The 22,776-nt window shown below is 41.9% G+C and overlaps 1 protein-coding gene across 3 annotated transcripts in view; it reads left to right on the top strand.

Annotated features, from left to right (window-relative positions):
• The window catches only part of AGBL1 (AGBL carboxypeptidase 1), a 698,527-nt gene that overhangs the window by 52,561 nt on the left and 623,190 nt on the right, over positions 1-22,776 (top strand). For all 3 annotated transcript variants that reach the window (XM_053581727.1, XM_053581726.1, XM_053581728.1), the window contains exons 4-5: positions 1,962-2,093; positions 5,510-5,603. In XM_053581727.1, the coding sequence (XP_053437702.1) occupies positions 1,962-2,093; positions 5,510-5,603 (226 nt within the window). The remainder of the gene's footprint in view (positions 1-1,961; positions 2,094-5,509; positions 5,604-22,776) is intronic.

Below are 22,776 nucleotides of genomic sequence, written 5' to 3'. Positions count from 1 at the left end.
TATTGGTAAACCAGATTTAAGATATTGTCTCTCTTTTACTCATTTCTACCTGTGAGAAGTCTGATGAGTGATGTATTCCTACCTGCAAAAATAAATGTGCTGACTTGGGCATCACACTTTGAACAGGACACAGACAAATGTGATGGGTGGCACAGTCACCTGGTGTCACAGTGGGAACAAGGAATACAGAATAAAAGGTGCTTTATCCCTGTCGTATATGTTTACTTTCTTTTTTTTTGCGAAAAAAAGGGGGCACCATACACTGGTTTTATAGACTGTTTGACACATTTTCATCACACTGGTTAACATGGCCTTCCTGGCATTTTCTTAGTTATTGCGTTAAGACATTTATATTCTACATTTACTAAGTTTCACATGTACCCTTGTAAGATGCACCACAGGTGTAATCCCACCAATTGCCCTCCCTCCACCCATCCTCCCCCCTCCCTTCCCTCCCTCTCCCCCTTCCCCATATTCTTAGGTTATAACTGGGTTATAGCTTTCATGTGAAAGCCATAAATTAGTTTCATAGTAGGGCTGAGTACATTGGATACTTTTTCTTCCATTCTTGAGATACTTTACTAAGAAGAATATGTTCCAGCTCCATCCATGTAAACATGAAAGAGGTAAAGTCTCCATCTTTCTTTAAGGCTGCATAATATTTCATGGTGTACATATACCACAATTTATTAATCCATTTGTGGATCAATGGGCACTTGGGCTTTTTCCATGACTTAGCAATTATGAATTGGGCTGCAATAAACATTCTGGTACAAATATCTTTGTTATAATGTGATTTTTGGTCTTCTGGGTATATACCTAGTAGAGGAATTTTAGGATTGAATGGCAGATCTATTTTTAGATCTCTAAGTGTTATCCAAACATCTTTCCAAAAGGAATGTATTAATTTGCACTCCCACCAGCAGTGTAGAAGTGTTCCCTTTTCTCCACATCCACGCCAACATCTCTAGTCTTGGGACTGTGATTTGGGCTAATCTTACTGGAGTTAGATGGTATCTCAAGGTAGTTTTGATTTGTATTTCTCTGATGATTATATGTTTACTTTCTGATTATGAAGTAATAATGACTTTTTCTATAACATCAGATGTCAGGTTATTTAGGGCAATCACGTAGAAACATTAGAAGAGAAAATTTTATTTTCTTAAAGTATGCTTTGACTTTTTATTATGAAAATTCTCTTACATTTCTAAAACGTAGATTTAATGTTATTAACATTTTTTCATATTTCCACCATCTACTTTTTATTTAAAATATTTAAAAAATTATAGCTAGCATTTGCTTCTAGATCTTTTCAAGTGCATTTTTTTGAAAAGAGAGATGTTTTCTTGCATAACCATAACACTGTTATTACAACTCTAATAAAATTAAAAATATGTGTATAATTTACATTCATTCCAATTTCTCCAAGTGTTCCCATTTGTCTTCTATAGACCAGTTCTAAGCAGGATCCCATCAGAGTTCGCACACAATGCATTTGAATGTCATGTCTCTTAAGAATTCTTCTTTTTTCTTTTATTGTTGGGGATTCATTGAGGGTACAATAATCCAGGTTACACTGATTGCATTTGTTAGGTGAAGTCCCTCTTGCAATCATGTCTTGCCTCCCCTTAATGCTAGACTTTTCTTAAAAGAAGAACTTTATTCCCAAGTAAACTGTAATTCGTGTATGATGAGGTCAAACTAAAAATAGGGGCTTGAGAGTCATACAGCCCACCAGCCTTCATGTAAATATGTGTTTCCAGAATTAGCTCTTCTGATTCATTTGCTTCTAGTGGGGATATATTTAGTAGCATTTTTTTTTTAACTAAATATGTCTGAAAAGTGTCTGGCTATGATCATCCCCCCTTCTCTCCCATCTTCTCCTTCTTCTATTCCACACATTGTATAGTCCTCACAATCGATGTGAAGTGCAACTAAGATAGATTGATTTGTGTTCTCAGATAAGAAGTTTGGCCAGAAGGCACTGGAACTGGAAGCGCTTGATGTGACCTTGATTCTGGCCAGGAAAAACCTGTGTGACAGCCAGAACCTCCTCCACTGTCTTTGGGCCTTGCGTGTGTTTGCCTCCAGTGGTAAGTGTCTCTGTTGTGGCTCCCTGGGGTGGCTTTAATACCTGGGCTGGGATGCCTGGAAACCATGCGGGGGTCTGGTTGGAAAGAAGAGCACATGGGAGGGAGAGATGTATTGTCCTGAGAAGATATATGTAGAGGGACATGATGATCTGGAGGTGTGGAGGCGAGAAGTTGTTTATTCTTTTGCCCCTTTGGCAGGTGGACGTCTTGAGTCTGTCCTTTGATACTGTTTTTCCTTGGGGGTCACATGTTAGGGCACATTTTAAACTTTCCTATTGGAACTACATGGCGCAAACAACCTGTGGCAGGAAAAGGCCAGACTTTATTTAGTCCTTCTCCTATTCAAGGAGGTGTTATGGGTATTACATTTGTCAAGGATGACCCTCCTATCACAAACCTCTCTACTGTATCACTGAAGTTACTCACTGATGACAACATCCTTTGCCATTTTCTTTTAATCTCATGATCTTTCTCTTTATGGCCCTTCAAGTAACTGCTAGGTACATCACAGTATGTGGGTTGATGTTTATTTGCCTCTCCTAATTTGAGTTATTTCTAATTATCATAACAATTCTGTATTTAGACCCTCAGTTTTATAGCTTAGAAAAATAAGTTTAGAAGAGGGAAGTAATTGTTTGAATTCATGCAGATAAAAAGTCATGAGGGCTGAATTTCTAACTCCAAAACTCATGTTAATTCTACTCCATATGGAGAGATTTTTTATTAATAGATTAGATTCTATACCTCCGATCTCACGTGTGACGAGTGCAGACTTTCATTTCTCCACTTCCTGTGGGGTGAAAGTGACAATTATTTAGATGTAATATACTCTGCAGGGGAGAGAATGTGGCTTGGAGCCAGAAGGACCTGAGTGTGACTCTGATTCTATTTCTATGAGTCAGGTAACACAAGTCCTTAACCCTTTTAACCTCAGTTTCATCCTTTAGAAAATTATGGTCGTGATAATTATTACTGTTAGCCTGCCAGGGCTGCCGTAACAAAAGACCATCGTCTGTGTGGCTCAAACAACAGACATTTTTATTTTCTCTGAGATTGGACTGTCGGCAGGCCTGGGTTCTCCTGAGGCCTCTCTCCTCGGCTCCGGGGGGCTGTCTTTTCCCTGTGTCCTCACATAGTCTCTCCTCTGTGTTGTAAGTCCTGATTCTCTATGTGAGTCTAAAGTTCCTCTTCTTCTAAGTCGGACTAGATTAGGGCTCATACTAATGGCTTCATAACTAATTGCCATTTTAAAAATCCTGTCTTCAAACACAGTCATATTCCGAGGTACATGGGATGAGGGCTTAATACGTGAATTTTGGAGAGGACACTGTTCAGCCCATACAGAGCTCATAGACTTGGTAGATGGGATAATAAGCAGGTGTTTGTGAGTGGGCTTGACTCAGGGCACCTTCTCGGTAACAATCAGTTTCTTTTCCCTGCCCTACTCTTTTCCCTTGGTCTTTTGAAATAATAGGATGACTACATATATAGGAAGTATATAGGTAGCTTTCCCCCCTAAATATCCTAAGAACCACTAAAATAATCTGATTTTCATTGGTTACTTTTATTCATAAACATGCAGGACCCTTAATGAGAAAGTCCTTTTGCAGAATAACGGGAGAGAGGCTTGACTTCTTGTTCACAGACAGAGCCCCCATTCACCCATTTCATATATATTGACCAGAAAATCAGAAAGTATTTGAGAAAGGCTAAACGTTTCTGTACAAACCATTCTGTACAACTCTTGTAAAGGAAAAGAGGATCTGTGGCTTTGCATAAGGACACCTCTCATTAATGAGTAGACAGAACGTAGGCCATCCCCGTTTGGAGCTTGCCAGCAGCACAGGATTTGAAGTAAGTCATGGTTTCCTAAAGAAGAATTAGGCTGAATAACTTGCCTTCCTTATGATACATGTGGTTATGGAGAATTTAGAAAAGTGCTTTCTGTGTGAGCTCTGAGAGATCCTGGGATTTGCTTGTGGGTGTGAGGAGGTGGCCATTTGTCTCATATTCTAAGCCTACACATTGATTGTTCCAACTAACTGTTTCATAGGATATTTTTTAAAATTAATCCTGTCACTTTCTATACACTGACTGTACTGATGAGAGGCCAGGCGAATTCACAAAGCCTGTGGGTTACTTTCTCTACAGTGAATTACTAAATTCAGAAAGCTTCCCAGAAGGGTTCCAGAGAGCTTTCTAAGTAGCTGCTAATCTCAGGAGTTGGCTGGGAACATAGTAGGTCTTGGAGAGCCAATGAACCCTTTGGAAACTCTCAGATGACCACGAGGCTGAGTATACAGCTGTCAGAGGCCTAATCTTGGACAGGCACCCAGTAAGGCGGAACTCGAGAGAATTTCTCATTGTTATCTTCTCCCACTTCCAAACAAGCCTAAAGTCTTCCATGTTAGAATTGGTGTTCTTAAATCCAATCCCTCCCTAATGCAATTGAACCAGAATTTTGTTGAAGTGTTTGCCAACACTTTTCTCTAGTATGTTTTGCCTATTTAGAAGTAAGGACTGACCTAGTAGCCATAAAGTGGACAATTGATGGGCAGGACTAGGATGCCAACCCCTGAATTTTGACCCAGACACTACGGCCTGCACTGGCCTCAGGAGGAGCACATGCGTGGAGGTCGTTCCAGGAGCACACACTCTTTGTGATAGCTAAGGCTTCAGCCCGGTCTCTGTCTGATAGACTGTGCTTGGATGATGATATTGGAGCCTCCAGATTGCATTTAGCCTCCTTTTCTGAGCCTTGGAGCTAGGCAGGAGAAACCAACCTTCTTCTCCACCCTCTCTTTGCTTCTCTGAGACTTCTTTTACCCATGTTTCTCAGAAGCATGGCCTGGCTCGAAGCACAAGACATTCTTGGGTCTTTGTTTTAAAAACCTCAGTGCAGTGGAGGGAAGAGAGAAGAGAATCGCACCCCGGAAGATACAAAGCTCTCTCCTTCTGCCACTGAAACGTTTGCTCCCTGCTGGACTGGCCACATGTTATGTCCTGTGCATTCCTCTTAGTTTTTGACATGACCAGAACTTGTCCTGAGGTGATTTCCTGAGTGGAGGAGGTATTGGAGATATTGCAGAGAGGCTGGGGCATCTTTGGAAATAGGAGTGACATCAGAGGCTTTATTGATCTGATCAGTTTCTATTATTCACACCCATGACTGCACCAATTGAGCAAAAAGGCAAAGATTTCCCAGGCTAGTTATCTCTGAGCAGGAAGAGTGGATTCTTCCTTTGGGAGATCCTAGCGTGGAAGTCGTAAGGGAACTTGTAGCCAGGGTAGAAAAGAAAGGGAATGATCTTGTTTATTAAGGTTGCCCCTTATCGTTTTAAAGAAGCCAATCCAAGTTGTATTGAACTTGAACCTGCCCACTTGTGACCATAATTGCTGTGCTTTGTCTTTTTCAGTCACCACAGGAGCCATGCTGGGAATCAATGGAGCAATGGAACTGATTTTTGAGATCGTTACCCCTTATATCCGGAAGCGCACAAGAACAATCAGGTACAGATTGTAGAACTTCTGCCTTCTTTGTAACAGGTGAAGAGAGACAGAGACTGCCCATATATATTTTCATGATGTTTCCAGTTCAGTTTAGTGATGACGTCCCCCCTTGGAGAAATACCAAAATGTCTTTATCTCTCCTCAGCTTACATCTCTCCCCGCCCATGAGTCGTTTCCTGTTATTCTCTTAACAACCCTAAATGTGTGTATTAGTATTCTCATTTATAGAAGAGGAAGCTAAAATATGGAGCGAGCCTCATCCAAGGTCATGGTGCTGGGAAATGGTATGGTTGAGATTTGCATCCAGATCTCTCTTAGTCAAACCCCATGTTGGTTTGCTGAGAGCCTTCAGGTGTATACTTTTTACTCACAGCCAATTTACCATAAATGAGTATAGTTCTCAAAAGACAGTCCAGTAATGATTGTGTCTCCAAGGAGTTGGCAAGCTAAACTTCTGATATGACATCTGGGTCTTATAATAGTCCATCATGGTTGTGTGCTGATCTTGAGATATATTTTTATGACTGGAAAATGAAACTCAGCCTATTCTGTCTGCCTGTGCTTGCCGAAGTGGAGTGAATCACCAAGTTAAAAAGGGAGATGGTTAGACATGAAGGCTTTAGAGATATTCAGAACCATTAAGATCCATCATTTATGGGAGTGACTCAGCTAGGACCTTGAAAGAATATTAGAAGAAATTCAGACCATTTTCAAAATATATGGGGTCATTTGGCAGCCATGATATTTTCTGCATCCCAGCATCAATCTTAGCCTCATGTTCCACCTGATTATTTTTCTCTCGGGTCACCACAGTAATGCCATTATCATCTATTCTCACCTGTAGTTCTCTACAGCATTTCCTAGAGGGAAATATATTATATTTCAGTTAAAAAAAAAACTTCTCATCAAATAAATTGAAAATAGTGGGTTGAACAGATTCAGGTAGGTTTCTTTACTATGTGGTATAAGTCTGTTCAGAACCTTTGAAAAGCCAACACACTTTGAGAATATCTGAGATATTCAGTTTTATGGGATATTAAGGGGTATCTAGATATCAGGATTATGTAGTACATTCAGTTCCAAAACCGATTTGGCTGGGGAACTGTCTCTTTTTTCCCTTTGGAGGCTACCATTTTTTGGTGTGGGTCAGGTTCTATATATCTCATTTTGGAAACCTCTCCTCTTCAGTGTGAATTTATTGCAAAGTGGAATTCAGTTAAATCCTAGGAAGGTACCTTATCTAGTAGGTGTAAGACTTTCAGAGCCACAAACTCAGGGATAAAAAAAATTAACTTCCTTTACTTTTTGGTAATTAAACTTTATTTTTGTCTTAAACTTCCATTTATTCCAAATAACAAAAAATAGAAATTTTCATTTTAGCAGGAATCTAAGTCAAATTAGTGATTCTTTGATTCATTCTGAGTTTTCACTCCTCTCCCTCTCTTCCTGGGCTTCTGAGTTCTGAGAAGCTATGGTAATGTCAAGGTGTCAATTGACAAGCACAATTTGTCCTCACTGATCTTGTGTCTATTTGGATCTGTATGACTTGGTCATGTCTCTCCTTTCTTTTTTTCTTTTTCTTTCTTTTTTTTTTTCTTTTTTGAGACAGGGTCACTCTCTCACCCTAGGTAGAGGGCCATGGTGTCATAGCTCATAGCAATCTCAAACTCTTGGGTTTGAGCAATCCTCTTGCCTCAGCCTTCTGAATAGCTGGGACTACAGGTGTGTGCCATTATGCTCAGCGAGTTTCTTCTATTTTTAGTAGTGACAAGGGTCTCTCTCTTGCTTAAGCTGGTCTTGAACTCCTGAGCTCAAGCAGCCCACCTGCTTCTGCCTCCCCAAGGGCTAGGATTGTAGGTGTGAGCCACTGTGCCTGGCTGCCATGTCTTATTTTTATAATGTATGTAGGCAGACCTTTGCTGCGGACATCTGCAGTCTCAGGGTGTCCTTTGGTCACCAATCCATGAACTTTATCTTTCTGTGCCGTATTCACAAGGCTTCTTCTAATCTGATGCTGTCACAATTCAGCTGTTTAGAAGTTTGGGAATATCTGGTTGCTTCCCTTACATTGTATGAAAATCTATGTGATGTCTGCTGGGCTCATCCACATACAAGTCTCACTCGGTCACTCTTCCTTGACAGTTGAATGCTGTGTTGTTCAGGTGGCTTCTCTAGGGAGCCCTTTCTAGCTAACAGTTTCAAGGCATGAGGCCCCTCTCCTCCGAGATGTTGGTAGCTTTTATTGGTCTTCATCTTTCAGCCTCCTTCCCATAGACTCTCACTAGCTGTGAGAGTCTAGCTGCTATCTTTATCGCCTTCTTTTCCTCCTGCCAAAGGAGTTGAATTCAGGCATGGATCTGATTAGGGTGCTGGAAAATGGGGAAAGTAGCCCCAGGGATTAAAGAGAGTGGGGTGCTTCTACCACCAACAAAAAGCCTTAGGCATATTTCTGCATGTCTGGCTCATCCTGTAAATTTTGGACAAAATGGTTCCCATTCTTCAGCCATCTGCCAGATTGATACCTAACCTCCGTGGAAGAGAGGCTTTTCCTCCACCCATTACAGTAGAGCTGTCCCTTCCATGGTGTTTATTAGGTGCCCTGCACCATGCTGAGCTCTTAGGATGCATTATCTCCTTTGAGCCTCTTCTTTCCTCTCTGCCGCCAGGCAGGTGCTATTTCTGTCCCCAATTTTACAGGAAAAGAAATTGAAACGGAGAGAAGTTAAGTAACACGCTGGGTTTTAAGTGAAAGGGCTGGGATTTAAACCCTGTCTGATACATGAGCCTCAGCTCTTAAGCCACCACTGGAGCAGCTTACCCAGTCCTATTACCAGCTTTTTATTTCTAAAACCTTCATATGTAAGAGAACCATAAGCAGTTAAGTTTGCTTAAATTTCTTTTACCATCGAAATGGCTCATACCCATGGAACAATTTGCTTAACAATAGGGGAGTCTTTCTCCTCACTAGAAGGGCCATTTCCTCTCACAAGCTAAATATCTTCTCCCTCTATGGTTGTCCACCTTCCCCGCACTCCTCAACCGCAAGATAAGAACAAAGGTGCTAAAATTGGAAGACCTGTACTCTAACTCCCCTTCTAGATGATTCGCTGGTGACTCATTTAACTTTGCTTAACTGAACTTCAAAATTTCTTAACATGTGCATTTCAAGTCTTACCTCCTAGATTTGTTGGGGGCGTTAAAACATAACATTTAAAAACCCTGTGAGCTTTGATACCTTATAGCACTGTTAATCGTTATTAATATGAATATTATTCGATATATCTGGTTGTAAACACATCTGTAGTGAGAATAAGATGGAGTGGGTCAGGCTAGGGCCGACAGGATGCCGCTAGTCTGGTCAGTTTATGTCCTGCCTGACCTTCACCTCACGTTGCCCATTCTTGCTATTTTGTAAATTCAGCTTTAACCTAAAAGTGTGTATCTTGAGTTGTCTAGGGCAATTAAGAGATTAACTTTTTTTTTTAAGAGATTAACTTTTGAATTGGAATGTTTTTTGGGTCTTGGGTTATGCTGATTATTGTTTCTTTTTTTTTTTTTTTTTTTTTTGAGAGAGAGTCTCACTATGTTGCCCTGGGTAGAGTGCCGTGGCATCACAGCTCATAGCAACCTCCAACTCCTGGGCTCAAGAGATTCTCTTGTCTCAGCTTCCCGAGTAGTGGGGACTATAGGTGCCCTCCACAACACCTGGCTATTTTTTGTTGCAGTTGTCATTGTTGTTTAGCTGGCCCAGGCCAGATTCAAACCTGCCACCCTCAGTGTATGTGGCTGGCGCTGTACCCACTGTGCTACGGACGCCGAGCCTGATTATTGTTGTTTAAAATAAAGATTAACATGGTTTTTACCTTGAACTTTCATGTATAAATCTGTGGTTTTAGAAATGGAAGAACAGAACAGTCTTGGAGAGGCTACTCTCGCCATTCTACAGAATGGCTGGCCTTCTGACAAATACATTTTGGTGGACCTATCCCCATTTCTGCATATTGGAAGCCAGACCCTCTTCGTCTGGTAACGGTTGCCTGTCACAGACCCGGACGCAGAGGTGAATGTGGAAATGGATGCCTCCTGCCCCTTCTGTCTTCTCTCCTGAACTCTATCCCCAAACTAGCAGCTGAGGCGTGTACCCAAATGCATTCTGCTCACCTCCACTTGGATGCCTGAACCTGCCTCAGGGGGTCTGGCAGGAAGGGGATGAAGCACATGTCAGGGGACAGCGCAGCCCTGCTGGGCAGCATCCTCTAAACACTAGCAAGCTATTGAGAGTTATTCCGGGAGGCTTTGGCGGCAGCAGATGCCCAGTGTTGTTTCCCTATGGCTTGTCCCTCCTGCGGAGATTAATCCTGCCCTACTTCTCCAGCATGAACCTAAAATTAGACGTGCAGCTGTCCTCCTATGAAGCCCTGTCTCCAGATAGTACTCAGGGTGAGATTTATGACAGAAACTCCAATCACACACTTACTACAGAGAAAGGACGTGTACAGCAATGTCACTAACCCTCTGCGGCCTTGTGCCAGCCCTCACCCTGGGGAAGGCAGCTATTTCAGGTCTCCTCCGCTTCCCCAATGCCCACTGCCCTGCACACCCTCGCCCGGGCTCATGCCTGCGTCCTTCTTAGCGCTGCACAGGGCCACCCCTCTCGTCTGAGCAGTATAGTCGGATATGGATTGCTACTGTAGTCCTCTAACTGGTCCTCCTTGACTTCAAAGCTGTTAAGAATGTTCCTTGGTTTCCCTTTCCAGCCTTGTTTCTCGTTCCTCCGCTCACCTCTCTTTCCAGCCGGCTACCCCTGAGGGGGGCATGCCCTCTTTTGCCCCAGCTGCTTCCCTTCTTAGGGAGTGGCCTTGCCACCTGTCCAGTGACAGAGAATCCTGCCCTGTCTTCCGGGTCCCCCTGTGCTACCTGCCTCATCTCACTAGACAGAGGGAATCTTCTGTCCTCCACGATCGTCCAGATCTTTGTCCGCCCTTTCCCTTGATGCGCCTAGTATTTCCCTGTGTCTCCTCCCTAAATCTTATACTTTCTAGAGGTAGACATCAAATTATACTTGTCTTGCTGTTCTCCACAGGGCCTGCCCCCAGTGCCTTACCTATATAGTGGTAGGCTCTAAATGAAATTAAAAGGAAATGCTTTATTTAAATGATTTCTGAGGGTGTGAATTGCTTATGTAGTAATGAATAACATCTAGCATTCACTGAGTGGAGTACACGAGGTACTCCATATTTATTCTTTCTCCCCCTTGGTCCCTGGCTGTCTGCACATGTAGGGTGCAGCCATGTCCAAGCATTTCTGGAGGGGCCAGGGGCCGACCCGCCAAGAGCTCTGCTGCATGAGGGACTGAGGTGCCTCTGAGAGCTGAGCCATCAGCTTGGTAGGGAGTAGAGTTTTACTCACCAGGGAAGAAAAGGGTCAGAGTCCTTTGAATTATTTAGAGAGCTGTCTGGGGGGACTTGTGGAGAATAGCAGAAGGGAGAGAGCTGAATCTGAGGGAGCAAGCAGGGGCAGCATTCACATTAAAACTTTGCCTTCTATTTGAAATAGGCTTCCAGTATTTGGTCTGTTAATTGATTCTACCGCAGCTTAAAATTTCTGGGGGTGCTTTTTATAGAAACAGGGAGGAGGATATGACACTGGGCCAGACTATGCTACTCTTGCTAGTGTGTTCAACTGTGGACAAGCTTGTTTATTTGCACTAAAGCTGTCTTTGAGCTGTCCAAACTCACTAAGTGGGAAAATTTATTGAGGCAAAGACAGATGACTTGTTGGTGACTGACTCATCCTGTGACCTTAGAAAAGCTTGTGTTTACTCCATGTCTCAACACTTTCTCTAGGACCTGTCTGTGGGTCCCCATGTCTTCTTGTGTACAGAACGTGCCTGAGGGTTTTGGTAACAGCAATGACCATTTCTAATGGCTGTTCCCTTGACCTTTCCCAGAGCATAGCCATATCCCCTCTGATCAGGTTGGAGCCTCCATAATATTTAATCAATCTTTGAGACTGGGTTATCAAATCTTATCACTAGTGTATATACCAGGACCTTAAACTCTGCTGTCTTACCTGGCCTCGTGCATATCAGAGTCAACCAGAAGCAGGCTGGCCCTTCCTAGCAGAGGCTGGAAGGCTCTTGAAGTCTATTGTGGTTTCTGACCATGGTGCCACACTTTGAGGGCTCAGGACTGTCTATCTTCATTCTCTTTGGGCTTCTCCAAGAGCATAGGAAGTTGGGAAATGCGTCAGAACCATGCTGCTCTCCCCCTCACAGAGGATGACATCTTAATAGGCCCACCTGCTTAGGTTTTCAGCATGGATGTCAGGTTGCGACTTACCACTTTGGGCTCAGAGTCCCTGGGCCATGGGCTGCTGTGACCCTGTGGAGGGGACAGGGAGGGTCAGGGGCTGCTGTGACCCTGTGGAGGGGACAGGGAGGGTCAGGGGCTGCTGTGGCCCTGTGGAGGGGACAGAAAGGGTCAGGGGCTGCTATGGTCCTGTGGAGGGGACAGGGAGGGTTAGGGGCTGCTGTGACCCTGTGGAGGGGACAGGGAGGGTCAGGGGCTGCTGTGACCCTGTGGGGGGGAGGGTCAGGGTCCGTGTTCTCCAGAGCGGCTGGACTTAAACGCTTTGGCCACAGGAGGAGATGGATGTGTTTGCTCTTCGGCAAGCTTCATAAGCAAATTTTTCAGCTTAGTCTCCTGTTTGGCTGTCCTAGTAGCTCCTTGTGCTCAGAAAAGTGTTATATGATCTTCTTGTTTCAAAGGTCTGCAGTGCCAGGGCCTGTGTGACATTCGAGCTTTGCCAGACTGCAGGGTCACTGGGCCTTGCTTCATTGGCAGGTCTTTATGGAGATTTCTGTTTCAATTCATGAGCTGGGAAAAATGTCCTGCTGCTCCTCTGCCTGCTCCCAGATCACTGTCTGTTCCCAAAGCCAGATCTCCTGGGCTTTCTGCAACCATCACACCATTCCGCTTTATCTGGTGGTGGTAGCTGATAGATAGGTGGAGGAGACTCAGCCAAAGTTAATGGGTTCCCAGACATCATGAGAGTTCAGTGACTCAGCTACTTTGTCACAGAGACAATGGTAATCCAAGTCACAAGAAACAGATTTTTCTGCTTCTCAAATTGCTACTCAGGTCCAACTGGGTTTTCATTTCCCCCAAGCCCCATTGAGGGGCTTTGTGACTTTGCATTTAACATAATCAGACTCTGGTCTCCAGGCCATGGGCTCACAGTGGGGCTTCAGAAGCTGTGAGCTCAAAGAGCACTTGGACTCAAATACGTTGGAACAGGAATAAAAAAATTCCACCCAGCCTCACAAGTGCTGATATGGGGGGTGTGTACCAGGGGCTCAACTTACGGACTGATTATTGCATCTGCAACCTGACTCCAAGCCTGTAGCTGATGGTGGAATAAATAGTTTCCTACATGAATTAAACCTTGGCAACTAGGTTTATGGGGTAAAGCCCTTTCATCTTCTTAAGAAACCACTGATCTCTTCCTGATTAGGGCCAGTTGTAGACATTCACGTCATAGGATCTAAAGTTGGAAGGTCCCCTTAGGACCTTGTTATCCATTTCCTTTGTCTTAAAATGAGCCCACAGAAACCAAGAGAGGCTGAGCCAGGCTTTCTACCCTAATTTCAGGACACCATTCTTTACTCCAGGATGCTGTTCTGCACAATACAAAACAAATATGCCTTGAATTGGGGCTTTCATTTGATCACATTCTGAGTGTCTGTGTCAGTGTCATGTGCTGGGGATTTGAAAACAGCAGAACGTAGCCCTGTCCTCAAGTTGCTGGCAGTCTGTGCCAGCAGTCACGATGATGCGTGATACCGAGGTCCCACATTCTACTCAGTCTGGGGCTTCTGAAATGGGCCGGCTTCCTATTCTGCAGACACGTTTGCGTAACGTCTTTCTCAGAAGTGTCCTCAGAGCTCAGCAGGCAGGCCCTCTGGTGGCCCTGCACTTTGGAAGGTCTTCCTTGAAATGCACACAGTACCTGGTCTGGCGGTGCCACACCGGTGGGGGTTCGAACCACTGTACGTCTCCTTTGAGATGCTCTCTGACTCTCCGCTACCTGAGTGAGGTGAACCAGGTGCCTCAAGGACAGAGAGGTCCGGAACTCATGCATGCAGGGTCATAGTGAAATCCAGCCTTGATTCAGGCATGTCGGCCTGGCAAGCAGGTCGTCCCGAGTGCTGGTGCTGTGTTTCTTCCTGAGGATGACATAGGTGGGGGAGTCAGAATGGTCTGACATGCTGATGCTGGGTGGATTGAGTAATTTACATAGACAGGGCTCCAAAAATCAAAAGAAAACAAAACAAAACTCCCCAGTCCTGCATGTCTTCGGGAGGCCTTCTGTGTACTGCTTGCCCCTGGTGAGGGTCCTCCACAGAAACCTCACTTCCACCTTCATCTGAAGTGTGTGCTGCTCACACCTCTCCATCGCTTTCTCCACTTTCACTCCCCAAACCAGAAACAGACTCTTTAAAACGTTTACTTACTTTGGAAATCAATCTTCTAGTCCAGCCCAACTCAGAGAGAAGCTTTTGTAAAGAAATTTTGTTTTCCTGTTAATCATCCCTTCCTCACAACACTGTAACCACCCACCAATATGTGGGGGAAGGGCTTTGAGGATTGAGGGAGAGGCACAGAGAGATTCTTACCAGGAGAGACACTTGTCACCTTTGCTTTGAGGGAACTGATATTTCTAATAGACCAAGACCAAGTTCTTTAGGGATTGATTCTGCCCTCAGACACCACAGATTATGAAACAGATGGGGGAAGAAAACACACTCTGGTTTTCCCGCGGGACCGTGAGTGGGTGCCATGCCTAGGAATATGCACTTACTTGGCAGAGAGAAGCCAACTCAATTAGCTGGGCAGGAAAGGGTCAAAAGGAAACCATTCCGCAGATGTACAGCTATGGGAAGCGAGCTGCTCGTAAGAGTTGAGGCAGAGACGGTAGGATGAGGACAGATTGGAGGCTTTGTCTCTAAGTTCAATTATAGTGCTATTTTAATATCAGCTCTCTACTCCATATGTGATCGTTAGTCATATTCAACAGGGCTAATGAGAGAAATGGATAGAGAACAATAGGTGGGTACTTGAAAAGAGTGAATTCTTGTGAGTTAGGTCTGAAATTCTTTCACATAGTATAGTGTAGGTATTCAACAAATACCAGTGAAATAAATGGATGAACACGGAATCTCCTGTGTTGTGCTCTTTTAACGAGCTGTTTCTTCATGTAATAGTATTTGGGGACTTTTACTAATAACGGAAAGGTGCAGGTTTGGAGATGCAAAGACATAATCCCTGCCTTCAAGGAGCTTGTAGACAGAACCACACACACGCACACACAAATGTGCATACACTAGCATGCTGTAATGGCAGGTTATTCAAAAAGGACTGTCTCAGTCTACTCAGGAACTGGCAAAGAGGAATTCACTGGGAAGGCAGGTTTCAGTTTCAAAAAGGAAGGGAGTTTCCCAGATGTTAATGTCCTAAGAGGAGAACCTTCCAGGCAGAGGCAGAAAGGCAGAAACAAGTACAAGGATGAAAGTACATCTGTAGGCACACATGTGCACATACCTACATGCACACACCTGCGTGCACACACGCACACACACGTACACACATGCGCACACCTACGCGTACCCACGTACACATCTACATGCACATATGCACACACCTATGCACACATATGCACACACCTATGCACACATATGCACACACACTCATGGGGTTATGCATTGTTGGAATTTAGGGTGAGAGAGCGAGGGCAGGAAGCTCATCCAAATTGATTTGAAATACTGTAATATCTTAGCACACAAAAAAATAGGAATTATAATTCACAAAGAATAAATTTTTAAAAAACTAGTAAACTCATAAAAGTATTCAACTATCCAATAATCAGAGAAACACAATGTAGATCAAGATACCAATTTCACAAATCAGAGTAAATAGTAAAGATCTTTAAAAATGATCGTATTTATTGTTGGTAAGGATTCAGTAAAAGGGACACATGTGCTGAAGGGAATGTAAACTGATAAAACCTTCATGCAGACAGTAGGGTAATGTATATTGATATATTTTTTTAAGTTGCTATTCCTTAACAAATTATTTTCCTTCCTGAAATATGTCCTAAAGAATCCTTGTGAAGTGCGAACAAAGACTTGTGCACAAAAATATCATTCACAGTGTTATATATAAAAGGAAGTATTATAACCAGAAAAATTCAGTAATATAGGTAATTGGTAAAATTGATATATTTATACATCCTAATATTATGTAGCAACACCCACAGCATAGGTTAGAAGTTATGTCTGTCTTGGGAAATAATAGTTTATGATAAAATGTTGACTAGAAAAAGTAAGGTTAAAAATGCAATATGGTCACAATTATGTAAAAAATATGCATGCAACTTCTGCCTGCAGCCAAGATGGAAGAACTGAGTTTATCTTCTCACCAAAACAATGAAAATTACAGATAAAATACATGAAACAATGTTATTTCTTTATTTATTCTTATTTTCAAAATATTAAGTTCTCTGTGGATTCTGGTTATTACACCTTTATTTATTCTTATTATCTTTATTTATTCTGGTTATTAGACCTTTATTTATTCTTATTATCTTTATTTATTCTTATTTTCAAAATATATTCATGTGTGCCCATATAAAGCTATAACCCAGCTATATATATTTTTGGTACATGGATATTTAAGTCAGGGGCTGTTAGCGTTCATTATATCTGATAGGTTTTACCCCTCATCCCCCTGTTTTGAAGATATGGGCATTAGACTAAAAAGGACGGTGATCCCTGAGAGGTAAATCCTTAAGCCAGCGGTTCTCAACCCGTGGGTTATGACCCCTTTGTAACAATGAAAATACATCTTGGCCTTAGGAAGATTGAGAACCACTGCCTTAAGCTGTCCCAACTTACTGTCTTGAAAGAGTTTCCAGATGGCTGTGCAAGAAGCATGAATAAATGAGTTCTTACTTTATTAGTTTACACCAGAGCTGGATATTTATTTATTTTAATTAATTAATTAATTTATTGTTAAATGTCATTTGATTTTATTCAGACCTGAATTACCTCCAGATGCTTCTTTTTAATTTTTAATTTTTATTTTTTTTATTGTTAAATCATAGCTGTGTACATTAGTGCAATCAAAGGGTACAATGTGCTGGTTTCATATACAATCTGAAATATTCTCATCGAACTGTTCAACGTAGCCTTCATGGCATTTTCTTAGTTCTTGTATGTAGACATTTGTATTCTGTCTTTAGTAAGTTTCGCCTGTACCCATTCTAAGATGCACCTTAGGTGTGGCCCCACCAATTACCCTCCCTGCACCCTAACCTCCCCCCTCCCTTCCCCTTCCTTGGCCCTTTCCTCATAGTCTTGTGCTATAGTTGGGTTATAGCCTTCATGTGAAAGCTATAATTTAGCTTCATAGTAGGGCTGAGAACATTGGATACTTTTTCTTCCATTCCTGAGATACTTTGCTAAGAAGAATATGTTCCAGCTCCATCCATGTAAACATGAAAGAGGTAAAGTCTCCATCTTTCTTTAAGGCTGCATAATATTCCATAGTATACATGTACCACAATTTGCTAGTCCATTCGTGGGTCGATGGGCACTTGGGCTTCTTCCATGACTTAGCAATTATGAATTGGGCTGCAATAAACATTCTGGTACAGATGTCTTTGTTATATTGTGATTTGTGGTCTTCTGGGTATGAACCTAGTAAAGGAATTATAGGATCGAATGGCAGGTCTATTTTTAGGTCTCTAAGTATTCTCCAAACATCCTTCCAGAAGGAACATGTGAGTGGGCATTTCCACCAGCAGTGTAGAAGTGTGCCCTTTTCTCCACATCCATGCCAGCATCTCTGGTTTTGGGATTTTGTTATGTGGGCTACTCTTACTGGGGTTAGATGATATCTCAAAGTAGTTTTGATTTGCATTTCTCTGATGATTAAGGATGATGAGCTTTTTTTCATGTGTTTGTAGATTGTTAGCCCTACTATGAAACTAATTTTTGGCTTTCATATGAAAGCTATAACCCAGTTATAACTTAAGAATATGGGGAATGGGGAATGGGGAGAGGGAGGGGAGGGAGGGGGGAGGATCGGCGGAGGGAGGGTGATAGGTGGGATTACACCTGCAGTGCATCTTACAAGGGTACATGGGAAACTTAGTAAATGTAGAGTATAATTGTCTTAACACAATAACTAAGAAAATGCCAGGAAGGGTATGTTAACCAGTGTGATGAAAATGTGTCAAACTGTTTATAAAACTAATGTATGGAGCCCCATGATCACATTAATGTACACAGCTATGATTTAATATTAATAAAAAAATGGTAATAAAGAAAAAATAGAGAAGTTTCTCTTCAAGTCCTTTGCCCACCCTGAGATGGGATCATGTGTTCTTTTCTTGCTAATACGTTTGAGTTCTCTGTGGATTCTGGTTATTAGACCTTTATTGGAGGTATAACCTGCAAATATTTTCTCCCATTCTGAGGGCTGTTTGCTAGCTTTACTTACTATGTTCTTGGCTGTGCAGGAGTTTTTTAGTTTGATCAGGTCCCAGTAGTGTACTTTTGATACTGCTTCAATTGCCTAGGGAGTCCTCCTTATAAAATATTCACCCAGGCCGATTCCTTCAAGAGTTTTCCCTACACTTTCTTCAAGAATTTTTATAGTTTCATGTCTTAAGTTTAAATCTTTTATGCAGTGAGAGTCTATCTTAGTTAATGGTGAAAGGTGTGGGTCCGGTTTCAATCTTCGACAGGTTGCCAGCCAGTTCACCCAGCACCATTTGTTAAATAGGGAATCTTTTCCCCACTGAATGTTTTTAATTGGCTTGTCAAAGATCAAATAATGGAAAGTAGCTGGATTCATCTCTTGGTTCTCTATTCTGTTCCAGACATCTACTTCTCTGTTTTGGTGCTAATACCATGCTGTTTTGATCACTATCGATTTACAGTACAGTCTCAGGTCTGGTAGTGTGATTCCTCCTGCTGTGTTTTTATTGCTGAGTAATGTTTTGGCTATTCGAGGTTTTTTCTGATTCCATATAAAACGAAGTATTATTTTTTTCAAGATGTTTAAAATATGACAATGGAGCTTTAATAGGAATTGTATTAAAATTATGTATTGCTTTGGGTAGTATAGACATTTTAACAATGTTGATTCTTCCCAGCCCTGAGCATGGTATGTTTTTCCATTTGTTAACATCTTCAGCTATTTCTTTTCTTAAAGTTTCATAGTTCTCTTTGTAGAGATCTTTCACATCCTTTGTTAGGTATATTCCCAAGTATTTCATCTTCTTTGGCACTACTGTGAAAGGAATAGAGTCCTTGAGTGTTTTTTCGGCTTGGTTATTGTTGGTATAAATAAAGGCTACAGATTTATGGGTGTTGATTTTGTAGCCTGAGACATTGCTGTATTCCTTGATCACTTCTAAAATTTTTGTATTAGAATCCCTAGTGTTTTCCAGATATACGATCATATCATCTGCGAAGAGTGAAAGTTTGATCTCTTCTGACCCTATGTGAATACCCTCAATCACCTTTTCTTCTATAATTGCAGTGGCTAAAACTTCCATTACAATGTTATAGAGCAATGGAGACAATGGGCAACCTTGCCTGGTTCCTGATCTAAGTGGAAATGATTTCAATTTAACTCCATTCAATACCATGTTGGCTGTGAGTTTGCTGTAGATGGCCTCTATCAGTTTAAGAAATGTCCCTTCTATACCAATTTTCTTAAGTGTTCTGATCATGAAGGGATGCTGGATATTATCAAAAGCTTTTTCTGCATCAATTGAAAGAATCATGTGGTCCTTATTTTTTAGTTTGTTTATGTGCTGAATTACATTTATAGATTTACGTATGTTGAACCAGCCTTGAGAACTTGGGATGAATCCCACTTGGTCGTGGTGTATAATTTTTTTGATGTGTTGTTGGATTCTGTTTGTTGGAATCTTATTGAGTATTTTAGCATCAATATTCACTAGTGATATTGGTCTATAATTTTCTTTTCTTGTTAGGTCTTTCCCTGGTTTGGGGATCAAGGTGATGTTTGCTTTGTAGAATGTGTTGGGTAATATTCCTTCTTTTTCTATATTTTGAAGAGGTTTAGTAATATTGGTACTCGTTCTTCTTTAAATGTTTGGTAGAATTCTGGCATAAAGCCATCTGGTCCTGGGCTTTTCTTTTTAGGGAGATTTTGTATAGTTGATGCTATTTCAGAACTTGATATAGGCTTGTTCAACATTTCCACTTCATTCTGGCTAAGTCTTGGTAGGTGGCGTACTTCCAGGTATTGGTTGATTTCTTTCAGATTTTCATATTTCTGAGAGTAGAGTTTCTTGTAGTATTCGTTAAGGATTTTTTGAATTTCTGAGGGGTCTGTTGTTATTTCATCGTTACCATTTCTGATTGATGAAATTAGAGGTTTTACTCTTTTTTTCCTGGTTAGGTTGGCCAAAGGTTTATCTATTTTATTAACTTTTCAAAAAACTAACTTTTGGATTTATTGATCTGTTGTATAATTCTTTTGTTTTCAATTTCATTTAATTCTGCTCTGATTTTGGTTATTTCTTTTCTTCTGCTGGGTTTGGGGTTGGAATGTTCTTCCTTCTCCAGTTGCTTGAGATGTCCCATTAAGTGATTAACTTCCTCTCTTTCCGTTTTCTTGAGGAAGGCTTATAGTGCTATAACTTTCCCTCTTAGGACTACCTTTGCAGTGTCCCAGAGGTTCTGGCAATTCGTGTCTTGATTGTTGTTTAGTTCCAAAAATTTGGTGATTTCCTTCTTAATCTTGTCTATAACCCATCTATCCTTCATCATAAGGTTGTTTAGCTTCCATGTTTTTGTATGGGTATGCAGGTTCCTGTTATTGAGTTCATGATGGTCTGAGAAGATGCAAGGAATAATTTCTATTTTTTAAAATTTGCTGAGGTTAGATTTGTGGCCTAGGATGTGGTAGATTTTGAAGTATGTTCCGTGGGCTGATGAGAAGAATGTGTATTCAGTTTTTGGGGGGATGAAATGTTCTGTAGATGTCCGTAAGTCCAGATGTTGAATGGTTAAGTTTAAATCTAAGATTTCTTTGCTTAGCTTCTTTTTGGAGGATCTATCCAGCACTGCTAAAGGGGTGTTAACATCTCCAACTACTATGGAACTGGAGGAAATCAAGTTGCTCATGTCTGTTAGAGTTTCTCTTATAAATTGAGGTGCATTCTGGTTGGGTGCATAAATATTAATAATTGAAATCTCATCATATCGAGTATTACCTTTAACAAAGATGAAGTGTTCATCCTTATCCTTCCTTATTTTGGTTGGTTTAAAGCCTATTGCGTCTGCAAATAGGATTGCAACACCTGCTTTTTTCTGCTTTCCATTTGCCTAGAGTATAGATGAGCATCCCTTCACCTTGAGTCTATATTTGTCTTTTAATGTAAGATGCGATTCTTGTATGCAGCAGATATCTGGTTTGAGTTTTTGTATCCAGTCAGCCAACCTGTGCCTCTTTAGAGGACAATTTAAACCGTTCACATTAATTGAGAATATTTATAAGCCTTTTGAGAGTCCGGTGGACGTTTTTAATCCTTTTGTGACTGTGGAAGTTGGAATTTGATTAAAATTTTCTGGGTGGGTTTACTTTTGTGGTGGAGGATTATGCTGGTCTTTATGGAGGATAGGTCTGAAAATATCCTGGAGAGCTGGTTTAGTTATGGCAAATTTCTTCAACATGTGAATGTCATTGAAGTATTTAATTTCTCCGTCATAAATGAAACTCAGTTTAGCTGGGTATAGGATTCTGGGTTGAAAGTTATTTGTTTTAGGAGATTATAGGTCAATGACCATCCTCTTTTAGTTTGAAAGGTTTCAGCAGAGAGATCTGCTGTTATTCTAATATTCTTGTCCTTGTAGGTGATGGTTTTGGTTTGTCTGACTGCTTTCAGAATTTTCTCCTTCATATTAACTTCAGTGAAATTGATTATGATGTGTCTGGGGGATGTCTTATTTGGGTTGAGTCATGCTGGAGTTCCGAAACCATCTGCTATCTGAATTTCAGAATCTCTTGGCATGTCTGGAAATTTCTCCTTCATAATCTCATGGAGAAGAGACTCTGTGCCTTGTGAAGCTACTTTGTTGCTTTCCGGGATCCCTATAAGACGAATATTGGTTTTCTTCTAATTATCTCAGAGCTCTCTGAGAGAGTGATCTGTTTTTGCCCTTCATTTCTCATCCTCTTTGAGAGTTTAGGAGTGTTCGAAAGCTTTGTCTTCAATGTCAGAAATCCTTTCTTCTGCTAGCTCCATTCTGTTACTGAGGGTTTCTATTGTGTTTTTCAGATCTTTGAGGGCTGCAACTTCTTGTCTCAATGTGTCAAAATCTTTGGTCATTTGGTCTTTGAAATTGTTGAATTCTTGAGATATCTTTTGGGTTACTGCTTGGAATTCTAATTCGATCTTATTTGCTATCCAGATTCTGAATTCGATTTCTGACATCTCAGCTATTTGTTTGTGCATGGGATCTTGTGTTGTGTCTGCCCCATTGATCCTTGGGGAGTTGATCTACTCTGATTATTCATATTGCCAGTGTTTTTCTGTTGATTTTGCCTCATGATTGTTTTTCACCATTGCCTCTGGCCATCCTCAGAGGTCTTTCTCCAAGACTAGACCCCAGTGTGATCACTCTATTGTTGCTCGATCTTTGTAGGGAGTGACCCTGTGTAGTTCCTCTGGGAGTTCTGGTTGTGGAAGCAGCTCCGGAGTGTGACACACCTGGATCCAGCAACAGGACAGGAGGTGGTGCGCACAGTTCTGGGAGTGCCTGGCACCCAGTGACTTTGGCACAGAGAGCCCAAGGCTCCAGCAGTCTCTGGCCAGAAGAAGGGCTCTGCACAAGAGGCAGGGAGGGCTCCAGAGGGCATGCGGCTACCAGAGTCTCTGGCCAGACGAGTGGGCTGGTGTGGAGGCAGGGAAGGTAGAGGAGGACGCAGGGTTGCACGGCTCCCGCAGTTCCTGGTCAGGGCATGCGGAGGCCCAGCGGGTGCGGGTCGCGGGTCAGGGGTCGTGGCGCAACTCTTATGGAGGTCCGGGTGGCACCCTCAAGGCCTCTTCTAAGCAGACAGGTGGCAGA

This window comes from Nycticebus coucang, chromosome 2, assembly GCF_027406575.1.
Source record: "Nycticebus coucang isolate mNycCou1 chromosome 2, mNycCou1.pri, whole genome shotgun sequence".
Classification (NCBI taxonomy): Eukaryota; Metazoa; Chordata; class Mammalia; order Primates; family Lorisidae; genus Nycticebus; species Nycticebus coucang.
This window is presented reverse-complemented; position numbering and strand designations above follow the sequence as displayed.